Consider the following 12,999-nt stretch of genomic DNA (forward strand, 5'->3'; position numbering starts at 1 on the left):
TATTAAAAACACAATACAGCATTAAACATTAAAAACTTCCCTAAACAGGGCTGCCTTCAGTTATAAAAGTCAATGACAGGAGAATTTGCTAATAGGATTGGCAGATTAAATATTTAAAGGACAATGGTTGGGAGGAGTTTTGTGTGCAATAAAGAATATCTATTAGGTTGTACAGCAAAATGTATTAAAATATGGATAATACTTTATGTTGTATTGTGAGGTAATATAGCCTGTATATGTATAAAGTTCAAAGTACAGAAACTTGGAAATAACAGGCTCCCTTCCGCTACTCATGTACAATTAGCAGAATATAGATATATCTCAAACTTGTAGAGTGAATGGCATATATGGTAAGCCTGGAGCTTGCACACATTTAACTTGTGCACATTCAGCTTTACACACTTGGTTTCTTTTTTAAAAAAGAAATAAATTAAAAAGGGGATGGAAAGGGGATGGGTGTCTGCGGAAAAGGGGTTTGGCTCAGTGTGTTTTGACTATACAGTGGTACCTCGGGTTAAGAACTTCTGGAGGTCCGTTCTTAACCTGAAACTGTTCTTAACCTGAGGTACCACTTTAGCTAATGGGGCCTCCTGCTGCCGCTGTGCCACCACCGCACGATTTCTGTTCTTATCCTGAAGTAAAGTTCTTAACCAGAGGTACTATTTCTGGGTTAGCGGAGTCTGTAACCTGAAGCGTCTGTAACCCGAGGTACCACTATACGTGATTTTGGGTTTAGACACAATGCCTGGAATGTAACCCCTGCATAAGTTGCGGGCTTTCTGTATAATGAAACTTCATATCTAACCAGAACCTTTCCCCCAAACACTAGCAACTGAGACAAAGTACCGCTGATAACACTAAACTGTGGTTTAACACTAAATCGTGCACTGTCCTCTCCCCCTTTCTTTGGTCCTGCTGTGAGGAGATTGGGTATTTTTGCTTCTGTTGTAAATTAAATGCCATTCATCATTATGTCTGAATCCTAAGATGTGTTTATGGTAATTTCAAATAAAGTTTAGAGGAACAAAGCAACTTTGTGAGCCCTGCTTTAAAGCTGTCTTGTTTCAGTCCAAGCCAAGACTGAAAAACAGTTTGTCCAGGTTCAGAATGAAGGATAAGCTGCTGGCCGTGCTGGAGGAGAGGTGAGCTGGTTGCTGATGAGCTTGAGGTTAATTTGTGTAATGGTAAATCATAGTGTAGCATTACACCCAAATGAGGCCACTGTTTGGGTGATTCTTTCAGCTGAATTCGGTGTATGGGTTTTCTTTGATCTAATGTAGCTGACATACATGGAATCATACCCCACAATATACTGGTGACCCTGAGGTGTCTTTATGTTTTCTTCTGTTGGGTTCACTTGTTTGAGTCACCTTTTGAGCAAGAACTACGTTAGACATATCATTTCTGCTGCCTGGGCATGGCACCATTTCAGTCTGGATTAACAGGTGGGAAGATCACTAATGGAGAGGCAGGATTCAAATTCAATCAATTGAATTTGAAGGGTGTTTTCTATTTAATCATTTGCCATTTCATTGCCCGAGCAGGCATATTATGCAACCCAGAGCAGCAGCAAACAACCAGATGTTGGGATGCAATCAGGCCAAAACTTTATTGACTGCAGTAGGCAGGGGTAAGGATTGGCATGGCGGCATGGCCAGGAACAGTTTATCAATCCACACACCCCTTGCTGGTGAAATGTGCTCAACTGTGGCTGGACCGCATCATACCCATTTCATAGGAGTCACCCAGTTCTAAACCCTGACATGGTGCAAGCCAAGCTTCCAAAGTTTCACTGGGTGACCAGGGTGAGGAGTCCAGCCAGCCAGAGACCCCAGCCTGAGCTTGGGACATGTCATGGCCAATCCTCCCCTTAGACCCCTTATGGGCTTCCCACTTCCCACTGTGTTAATCCTGCCCAGTGCTCTTATACATAGACAACATTATTCCACCTAAGGAAGCCATAAATGTTCCTTGGGGAGAAGGCAAAACAACAACAACAACCCAACCAAGGTTTGAGAGAGAAAATTCCTTTCCAGCCCTGTCAACTAGCTATCAGAATTGCTCAGTGAAGGATCTAACATGAGGGTGGGAAGCTCATAGGGCAAAACGTCCCCCAATCCAAAATAGCCTACAGGAGAACTTTCTCATTTGCTGCTTGTCAGGCCCTGCTGGGTGTGGTGGTTAAGAGCGGTAGTCTCGTAATCTGGGGAACCGGGTTCGCGTCTCCGCTCCTCCACATGCAGCTGCTGGGTGACCTTGGGCTAGTCACACTTCTTTGAAGTCTCTCAGCCCCACTCACCTCACAGAGTGTTTGTTGTGGGGGAGGAAGGGAAAGGAGAATGTTAGCCGCTTTGAGACTCTTTCGGGTAGTGATAAAGCGGGATATCAAATCCAAACTCCTCTTCTGCACCACTGGGCACAGCTGCCCTCCACACATTGCACCTGGAAGGTGGCTAAGTGCGACTGTCTTTCCCGGACATTTGCTTTAACATGTAAAATTCCTCCCCCAAATGTGCATGTAGACCCGCCCCCCAAGAAGAGGATGTGTCCGAGAATTCCCGGACTTATGGCAACCCTATCTTATGGTGGACTTTTCTTTTTCAAAGAAAGAACTGTGCGGAAACAATACAGTGGAACCTCGGAAGCTGAACGCCTGTAAACTTGAACATTTTGGCTCCTGAAAGGTCAAAAATCGGAAGTTATTCTTCTGGTTTTCAAATGATTTTCAGAAGCCAAACGTCCTGCAGCCAATCAGAAGCCGCACCTTGGAAGTCGAATGTTTTGGAAGTCAAACGAACTTCCGGAACGGATTCCATTTGACTTCCAAGGTACGACCGTAGTTCATTTGTTCAGTTCATTTTGTTTTTATATATGTTGTCAGTCACCCAGAGTGGCTAGGAAAACCCAGTCAGATGGGCTGGGTATAAATAATAAAATTATTAAATTATTATTATTATTATTATTATTATTTGCTTATGGGGGCAAGTCCCTACAGCTGTCACCCTGAACTACCTGAACCTAGACAACACAGTTATGCTCCATCTCATGGAGACAAGTGGTCTTCCCATTAATGTCTAGTAACCCTAGCTGAGATAATTTACCTTTTTTTTGAGGTAAGGCAAGACAGGGCAGTTGTATGACAAAAACATTATTTAATAAAAATTCAATTATTATTATTTGCTTTATACATGGCACGAATATGGGTAATTCTAATGGAGCTTGACATTATCATTAGCATTACTAGCGCAAATCTATGCATGTCTACTCAAAAGTAAGCCCCATTGCTCTCAATGAGACGTACTCCCAGGAAAGAGGGTAAAAGATTGCGGCACATCCCCAATTTGTGGATGATTTACCACTTCCCAAGAAACACACTTTCATAATCTTTACGAGGAATCTAGCGATGAGTCTTATGCATTAGACATACCGGAAGATCAGATTCAGCCATGGCCAGCAGTCTCAACAACAGAGACTCATTTGCTGATTGACCAACTAAAGAACGGAGTTCAAATTGTAAACATCGAAGGAACGATAACAAACAGTAGCGACATTTGAATTTAATTCTTAAGACCTTAACAGACGAAACCTGGTCATAAATATAAGCACCAATTCTGTGAATTGGCCATATTTCCACTGCTATTTGTAGCACAATACTGCTTATAATGACGTATTTCTTTTATAAATTGCTTTCTGGTCATTGACCGTATTAAAGATATTATTACCACTTCCCAAGTTTGCTGTGGCCAGGACAGAAGATGTTGGGGGTTATCAAGGAAATTTTGGATTCAAGGCCACCTCAGATAGATAGATCCATTGGAATATTGTGGTCCATGTCACCTGTAGGAAAACCACTAGGTCTACCAGTGGCCATTGGGATGAATGGGTTGTACTGTTGGCAGGGTACTTCCCCACCAATGGAGGTGCAGATGTGCCTCATTCTAGCTCCCCTCAGCCAGCCTTCAGCAGGAGTTTGAAGGATTGCTTTAAAACTAATCAGTATTTTGTATATCTTTATTTCAAAATTTGTAAACATAATGATAAGTATTTAGCAAATTTGTAGTGTACTTTCAGAAGCTGTATAAATGCACTTTTAAGCTTTAAATAAATGTGTTTTAGGTTTATAGCAAGCAATTAGTCTGCACTTTTACTTAGTAAGAATCTAAATAATAAATGGATTTTTTTTTATTTAAATCAATTATTTAAATTGGCCTTTTTGCTTGGTGATTTAAATCAGTGATTTATACCCTAATGAGCTTAGTGCTGGGGAAATCAGGATTGTTAAAATAAATGTGGAGATTATTTATATTATTTTAACTGATCTGAATATTTTATTTTTATATTGTTGTAACTCACCCTGGTGCTCTATGATGAAGGGGGATCAAGAAGAAGCAACAACAAATTGATGATGATGATGATGATGATTTGTGACCCATTGAAACTCTATTCAGTGAGGTACAAACGCAGATGGGTGTAATGGTGTGGTTTTGGAAGATAGATTAGATCTGAGTTTTAAAGGGGAGAAAGTTGGTAGGTTGCAAATACCGGTAACTGAACATTAATCCAGATTCACAAAACCAAATCACTATGGCAAAATTCTCTGAAAAGTAAGCTATAAATAACTTTACCACATTTTTAAAAAGGCTTGTGTGGATTGCCTTCAAAGCTATATCTACTCCAGACCAACAGAATTCAATGGCACTTAAACTGATTTTTGGGCAGGCATGCCTGCTTATGTCATTTTTAAAATCGCAATTCAATGTACTGATCTTAAATTGGTTATTTAGAAGCAAGCCCTATTGATTTTAACAGAGTTTAGTTCCAACTGTGGTACAATCTGATGTTTGTAAGCACCACTTGGGAATAAGCACAGTCGAACTTACTCCCAGGTAAAGATGGATTTGATCATTCTACATGGGTGGTTGGGATTGAAAGTACCAAAACTCATGAGAAGTTTGATCCCATCCCACCTATAGCTCCTGGGGCACAAGTAGAAGTAAATTCTTAGCCAGAGAAAGTGACACACTGCAGCAGCGTGAGCACTAGGGATAGGATATCATGGAAATAGAAGTGTTGAAGGATGGCATGTTGATCCTTACAAAACGGGGAATAACTCTGTACTTGCTGCTTGATAACCTATTTGGAAAAGCCATAAGATTAAACTTTGAGTTTCTGGATGGTTCAAGAAGCTGGTTCACTTAAAACAGAATTTACAAGCAGTTTGTGAATGTATGTTTCGTATATGATTCTTATACATGATACTCACTTTATGTTTTCCTCCAGTGAGAATTGGGGAAAGATAGCCACAGTGGAAATAACATATTATTTTCACATGAAACAGTGTATATTTTGGAAACTCATTGAGGAATCTGTTTCTTGCATAATCAAAGCATTTAAATGCAGGTTGAATTGCAGTTCATATCAGCAGTGCATGTTTCCCCATAATGAAATACATGTGTATTGTTGTTGTTTTAGGTAACAGGGTTCATCGTATTTTGAAAACTGGGCCCTGAAAATCTTAATAAAGCCTTATCTTTAAAAAACAAAACAAAACATGCTGGTATCCAGACTTAGTAATATTTTTACCTGATGCACCACTTCCGTGTGTTTTCACTGACATGGATCTGTGGAATGCCAAAATAGAATGTTTGCTTCTTCTCCAATATTTTATATGCATTTGAACAAATCAGTGTGCCTTTCTGGTTATAAAGCAGTGTACTCTGGGTTTGTAGTCCAATGAATGGCTCGACACTCATTCAGTCCTAACGTTTTATTATACTTCTTTCAAGTAAAACAGGATTGTTTTATTTGGCGCCATCAGCAGCAAACAATCAACAGCTTGTAATGTCTTTGTGAGTTTATAAGGAGGCACTAGCACTTTTACAAAGACCTTTGAATCTTGGATTGGTTTATTAAACGGCTCTTGAACAAACACTCCTTATTCTGGTCCAGCATGGAAGTCTGTTGATGGATTGTGCTTTTTGCAATTATTTTTCTCTGCCTCTTGTCATAAAATTAAGGAAGCACAATGCGGATTTTATTTTGTTTTCTTTGGAGCTTGTTTCCAGTTCATTTTCTTACTATTTGGTAGGGTGTGTTTTTTAGCGAGAAAGGATAAGCAGTGATGAGTTAATCTGTAATTGGTATGTTCTCAAGGTGTTACGGCCACTCCCATTGCTTCAACATTAAGGTTTTTTTCCCCTCCAAGGACAATTACTGTGTTGCTACTAATAAGTTTCAGCCAAGGAGGGAGTAGATAACATTTATACTGTTGTTGCATATAAAACAGAAGAGGTGAGAAACACATTTACTTCATGGCAATTTGTCTGAGAAGCTCTCAGCAGAAGAAGAGATTAGAATATGGATTGGGGGAAAATTAAAAACTCTACTTTGTAACAGTTATTGAAATAATTTTTCGCTCTTTCTTTGGACAACAGAACTGGTGCATCTTACAGTTGTTGCCACTATTCACAATTTAATCCCGCTCTAGAAACTGCTGTGCATTAGTATTACCTGGCTCGTGACATCTCTTTTCCTAAAGATTTAATGAAGGTTTCAGTGGTTGGGTTGTCAGATTTTCAGTCCGTTGCCAAATCCAGCTCTTGAAAAGGCAGCCATGATATTTAAGTACTTTGTAAATGTTTCTATTTTCCTGTTAACCTCTCACTTTTCTTTTTAACCAAATGCCCATCTGGTAGCAACATTCGGTATAAACATAGCGTAATGCATTTTTGAAGCAACTGTGCCTTCTGTCTCTCTCCCTTAGCAATCTCCCCCCTCTTCACATCCCACTTCTTCTGACTTTCCCCTAATTTCCATTGCTCAGAATTGTTAACTCTCTCTTAGCCATTTTTAAAGGCTCTATCTTATTACAATCAGCTCATTTATACCTGCTGCTGTGGTCACTTTAGAAAAGAACAGAAAAGGAAGAGTATTAATTCTGAAAATTGAAGCTTTAGTTACAGCAGAGACATTATTATTTTTTCTTTCATGACAATATTGGTTTCCATTGAGGCAAAGATGAGCCTTTTTTAAAATGCAAAGTGCTAGAATTCACTAAAAAGGTTAAAACTGAAGTGAGTAATCTTCGGCACATAATATGCAATTGTTAATTTTAGCTCCGTGCGTAGGAGCTGTTATGACTTGAACAGCCGGCTCTAGCCTTCATTAGAGGAGAAGCTCACAGTTTTTTGAGACAGGTGGAGCCGGATCAAGCTGTGAAACTGATTTGCTTGAAGCTGGTCATTAGTGTTAGAAATCTGGTCTCTATTTTATCTTTTAAACCCTACCATGATTATATCTATTATTATTGGTATTTACTTTTTGTCTTCCCTCCCCCTCCCCACCAGGTTGATGACGATGATCTGTCAAACTCTTTAAAGGAACAGCATGGAGATTGGCACTCTGAACTGTTAAATGGGGTCATGGGACTCACATTGTCATTGATCACTTGTGTGGATTTAACCAGTGAGGAGCAGCATCAGCAACTGATAGAAAAGCGTCCAGAATTAACACAGCACTGAAGGTAAACAGCTTCTTTTTGTTACGTACCCATTGGCAGAAGGAGGTATAATTTCTGTGGATTTGTGCCATGCCCATACAGCCACATCAGGTCTGTGAGCATGTTGCTTTAGGTGTACATCTCTGCAGTGCATACCAAGCAACAGGGATAATGGTTAAGATTCAGGTAACATATGGTGTTATATTTGAATTTATGAGAAAGAATGGCTTCATTTCAGATATGAATGCTCTGCAAATAAACGGATCAGCTGTAGGGAAAAGTGTGTGTATGTTCCGAGAAAAGAAAATGTAATAACATGACAGAATAACACAATAGCCTAGATAAAGAATGGGTTTATTTGATTGTTACCAACCTCCTCTCTAAATCATGCAACTTTTGCCCCAGTGTTCACATATAAAGAAACAAAATATATTGTAAGTGGGTTTTTTTTTTGGGGGGGGGGTTAAAAAACAAAAAACAAAACAAATCATTCATTGTTCAAAGCCCCAATTCTTTTCACAAATCATGTTCCCCTTGAAAATTTAATTATGGAACAAGACCCTTTGTGATCTTTCTGTTAAACTTGACAAAGTAAATGCAGCCAGGATAAATGTATACCCAGTTTTCTGATTTTCTTTATTTTAAAAAAACAACCCTCAATGCACATTGTATTTTCCTTTTGAAATAAACAAAGAAAGGCGGCATTACAAAGATCTATTCAGTGTTAATTGCAACCTGCAAAAGAAACAATATGAAGACTCGATTTATCTAATAACCGTTATTAAATTGTGAGAAGGGCAAATACTGAAACCTGTTTTGAAATAACTCCTCTTCTCTTCCACACTTAATTTTCTTCTTAAGATTTTTCTCTCCAAAAAGTAAAATAAAAAGGCAAATGGGGGGGGGGGTTTAGGAGAAGAACAAAAAGTGCTAAATTATTCATGAGATACATCTGACAACTGATCAGCAGCGGAGGTGTTCGGAGCTGAGGGGGTATTTCATGGGGAGGAAGAGGGAAAATAATAATAGGCTTTAACTTTGAAAAGCCATATTGAGCTCCTGTGCAGCACACACTAATGTGAGCTGAGACCAATGCAGTTAAGATATCTTCATCAGAGCTTCCCTGCCAAGGGCTTCCAGGAGGATTTTTACTGTGCTGGAGAGTGACATGGAGTTTGGAGGAGGCTCGTGATTTTTTATAATGGAGCTGTCAATTTGAGGGTTTGAAATGGTGACAATGAGGGTTTTATTGCCAAATTTAGAATTAATGTTTATGTTGAGTTCCTCTTCATCCCGGGCTTAATTTCTCCCTTTCTTGTAAGGAGTGCTTATAACCTTGTTGTGTGTACACAGGGGGGAATGACTGACTGGTAGAGGTGTGGATTAGTTTTTTTTCATTTTCCAAAAAGCGATTGACAGTCTAGCGGAAGGTCTGGTCTGCTTGACGCCTCCCCAACAGAAAAGCACGAATAGGTTATCGTTTATTTGGTCCATCACCTACGTGGTAAAAGAATTCACTTCCATCCCACATCCCTAGCTGTGGGACAAAAAGGGTAGGGGGAGGAATTTCACGTCCGCATTTTCTGCCACAATGAGTACTTGAAAGCAAGCTGTTCTACTTGTTAGCTTTTACACAATTCAACGTTCACCTAGAATACCACTTCAGTCCATTGCCGTCTGCTGAATTGCATTGCCCTAATTCTTTGGTTTCTTGCTGTGCTTTGTTAGTTCATCATGGAGGAAATAAAAATATCTCTCGTGGGAGTCAGATGGCAAATATCACCTACTATTTTGTTTTTTAATGTCTTGACCTTTCAGGTCATCAAATCTTGTTCTATTAATTTCTACCTGGGAGAATGTCTGAGCAAGGTAAAACAGAAGAAACTGGAAGCGAGCAAGACTCAGCCATCTCCCAACAAGAGAATTGCATCCTTAACTCAGAGGTAGATGAAAAAGATGAAAATGGCAAATCAGACCAGGTAAGAACAAAAAGCGACTTTTCTGTTAAACTACTGGACTTTTTAAAAACAATTTTGTCATTCTTTAATTTTTAAAGACCTTCTCTGCACCCATTTTGAGTAGGTATTGCATGTCTTAGATTTTCCCTTTCAATTCTGGAAGATCTGTATTTCTGTTAACTGAATTCGTCATTAAAATTGCTGTGTTGTATGAACACAAATAAATGCATATCAGATCAGTTCCTAGCTATGCAAAAAAGAGGAAACTGCTTATATTGTGAGAAACCCATTGGGAAACACTTATGAAAGTGGAAAGGAGGAAGAAGAAAATAGTTATCAGCACCACTGTGTATAGATAGAACTTTTGCAGTGCCTATTGTCTCTGGCTTCAGATTGCTATAAAAGAAAATTTATTTTTTTAAAAAAACAACAGCAACAATAAAATGTCACACTGCTTTGAATTCTCAAGGAGAGATGAAAACAAAGGGGTTTCTGAGGGTTTCTTTAGTCTTATGTTGTAAAAATAATGCTTTTATGTGCATATAAAAATGGAAATGATTGTGGCTAGTTACCACCAGTGATATTAATGCTAAGGCTCCTTAAGGAGTCATTTTAAGGTCCACAAGTTACCAAGTTACCTGACAATCACCACATGAAACTGGTACTTCATGAATGATTTAATGAACTTGCTGCTATTCCTGTTATGCATATTTTCCACCCATAGACATGCATAATTTGTCACTTGCTGTTTGCAGAAACGAGGTGCTAACCAGAACCAGCAGAAAAAGAGACTCAAGGTAGAGATTTTGACTACTTTCTCAGAGCCACGATAAACTAGCTGGGGGCGGAAAGGTCCATGTATATATTATTTTATTCATTCGTGCAATAGTTAGTTACAATATGGTTAGTGGACTTCCTTGAGTTATTAGCTATTTACTTTATAAATGCTTAAGATCCTTTTTCATTTGAATACCTGCATTTTGGTGGGAACTTCCATTTTATATGCATAGAGATTACATTATTTGCAATCTTCACTATATCTGTGTTCTATCTCGTGCCATCCCAGCAACACAGAACCCTATCTCAGTGAAACAATATTTTCCCCTACTTTGAGGTCTATCTCTTTACTTTTTATTTTTTGAAACACAGTGAGGAAGGCTAGTACACACACACACACACACACACACACACACACACACACACACACTGGTATTCAAAAGTGATTTCCTTATTCTTCTATATTTCAGTCAGGAGGGAAAGGTAAACTGGTCCGAAGTCTCGCTGTCTGCGAAGAATCATCCCCTCGTCTGGAAACAGAGAATGACAACCAGGTATCTAAGACCAAGCCATTAACTGCATGGTTAACTTTTCATGTGCATGATGGCATATTTGGGCTTTAACTGCATTTACTGATTTTGGGAAACCAAAATCACCTTTCACAAGAGCATACTTTATAATTATTATTTTAGAAGTTGTCTGGTTTTTAGCGTGTACTTATTTTGAAATAAATGAGTAGCTCTACAGTATGTCACAGGGTGTTATTTGCTTTCTTTTTTTTCCAGACCCCCTGAAAATTTCAACAAATGGAAAAGAATTCAAAAGAATTCAGATTAATTATTTTTTAAAAAAATTCAAAAAAAAGATAGAATTGTTATTTTCTCTAAGGCTATCTCTTGTAAGACTACACCAGACATAGTTCTGAGTTCACTCTGGCACCTAAGTCATGCAAGGTCCATGTATCAGTTCCCCGGAACCTATTTCATAGTAACATCCAAATTCCTGACACTTTTAAGTCAGAATGATCTAAAAGAAAGTGCATTGTATTCCTTATGGTTCATTCTTCTGATTCTTGGTGCCATTTTTCCAACTGCAAAGCATGCGTTTGATTTAGTCTGTATTGGTGTTGTATACCATTTATTCCAAAGAAATAAATATATGGATCAAATCAGGAAAAATTGATCTAAGAGACTTTAGAATTTTGCAAAACCTTTCTTCTACACTTACTGCAAAAAAAAAAAACGAAAAAGAAAGAAAAGCTTACATTGTCTGCTTATAAAAGCAAAATTATCAAGAACATAAACCAAAAAAGTAAGCTTCTTGCCAGTATTTTTTACTTGAAGACTCAGACATTATTTGAAGAATGAGATCAGCCATAGAGAGGGAGAGGAGACAGAAAACGAAAGATGAACTTTTGTTAGCACAAAATAATTCTCACATTTAAGTGTACTTTCTAAGACTTTCCGCTACTAACTTGAAATGAAACAAATCAAACTCTCCTCTTTGGACTCTTTACTACGGAGGGTTTTATTTTTTTGAAAGACCAAAAAACCCACCACCCCATATCTTATTGCGCTGTGGGGTTTTTGTACTTTCTCGCTGCTCTACAATGACAGTTTATGCAGTAGGACACTAGACAGATTATTTTATGAGTTGTGGGTAAATATTTTGAGAGGGGGAAAAACAATACTATGACACATTGACTCAACTTGCATATAAGAAATGTATGGCTTTTGTTCTGCATTTTATTTGTGTTTTCTATCGTTTTAAATGGAAACTGAAAGGAGGAGAATATAAATATATCGCAGTATATTCACTGTTGCATGGTAGTTACTGATGTACTCTGCAAAAAAAGAAAAGGAGTTTTATACACTTCAGAGGCCAGCAGGTTTGGAGGTAAAGACTAGATACCTCTTCTAATGGTGCAATCCTATGCATGCCTCCTCAAAACTAAATCCCATCGAGTTCGATGTCACTTCTAGATTAAGTGTATATTTAGGATTTCAGCCTAAACTGCCCACAATGCAGGGCAGAACAAGACTGGGATTCACATTTCTTCTGGTTCCTGCCACTGTACTAGGGAGAATGATTTGAGTATAATGTAAAGAATGCAGGGATTAAAATACTTTCTGCCACCAAAGTCTCCTCTTTAAGGATTATTGGCTTTTTATGATTAGATGGGAAGTATACTTGATTTAAAACTTTATAATGATTACCTTTGCACTAGGAAAGTTAGAGCTGTGCTCTCCTTTTTGAGCTGACTGAAGGATACTGGAAGGGTTGAGCCAATGGAAATTATTTCTTTCTTTCTCTCTCTTTTTCTCTAAGTTAATTTGGATTTTTTTCCTTTGTTAGTTTATTTTAGCTGTTTACAAAGCACAGGGTCTAAATTATCAGAGAATGTATGGTACATTGCCAGTACTACAGATTGTACTACAAACCTAATGTTTGTATTATATTTAAAAATTTGCCTTGATTTTCCTGTGTAGGAAAAAAAAATCTTGTTACCTGTATTACTTGATCATGAAAGCTTATCTGATCGCACACTTTGTCCTTACTTTAAAGGAATGTTGCCTCTAATGTTATGATATTGGTTTATCAGTGTATTATTGCAAACTGAACATCTCCTGTTGTTCGCTAAACTTTTCCTGTATGAATGTACTTATCAACGTTGTAATTTTACTATTGAGTAAAAATATCAATAAAAAGTGAATATAAGAAAAAACCATAGATTGTTTTCACGACTCTGCAGCACTTCTGTGTGTG

The 12,999-nt window shown here is 38.1% G+C and overlaps 1 protein-coding gene across 21 annotated transcripts in view; it reads left to right on the forward strand.

Annotated features, from left to right (window-relative positions):
- Window positions 1-12,999, forward strand: part of ARPP21 (cAMP regulated phosphoprotein 21) — a 256,531-nt gene that overhangs the window by 123,711 nt on the left and 119,821 nt on the right. For 14 of the 21 annotated variants that reach the window (XM_079947781.1, XM_079947782.1, XM_079947784.1 and 11 more), the window contains exons 2-5: window positions 7,347-7,522; window positions 9,317-9,477; window positions 10,212-10,253; window positions 10,704-10,787. In XM_079947781.1, the coding sequence (XP_079803907.1) occupies window positions 9,355-9,477; window positions 10,212-10,253; window positions 10,704-10,787 (249 nt within the window). In that variant the 5' untranslated portion in view covers window positions 7,347-7,522; window positions 9,317-9,354. Of the gene's footprint in view, window positions 1-7,048; window positions 7,074-7,136; window positions 7,260-7,346; window positions 7,523-7,560; window positions 7,685-8,500; window positions 8,730-8,837; window positions 9,003-9,316; window positions 9,478-10,211; window positions 10,254-10,703; window positions 10,788-12,999 lie in introns of those variants that run through there. The other 7 variants (XM_079947768.1, XM_079947779.1, XM_079947785.1 and 4 more) reach the window with 7 other exon arrangements.

The sequence above is a fragment of the Podarcis cretensis genome, assembly GCF_951804945.1.
Source record: "Podarcis cretensis genome assembly, chromosome: 12".
In the NCBI taxonomy this organism is placed as follows: domain Eukaryota; kingdom Metazoa; phylum Chordata; class Lepidosauria; order Squamata; family Lacertidae; genus Podarcis; species Podarcis cretensis.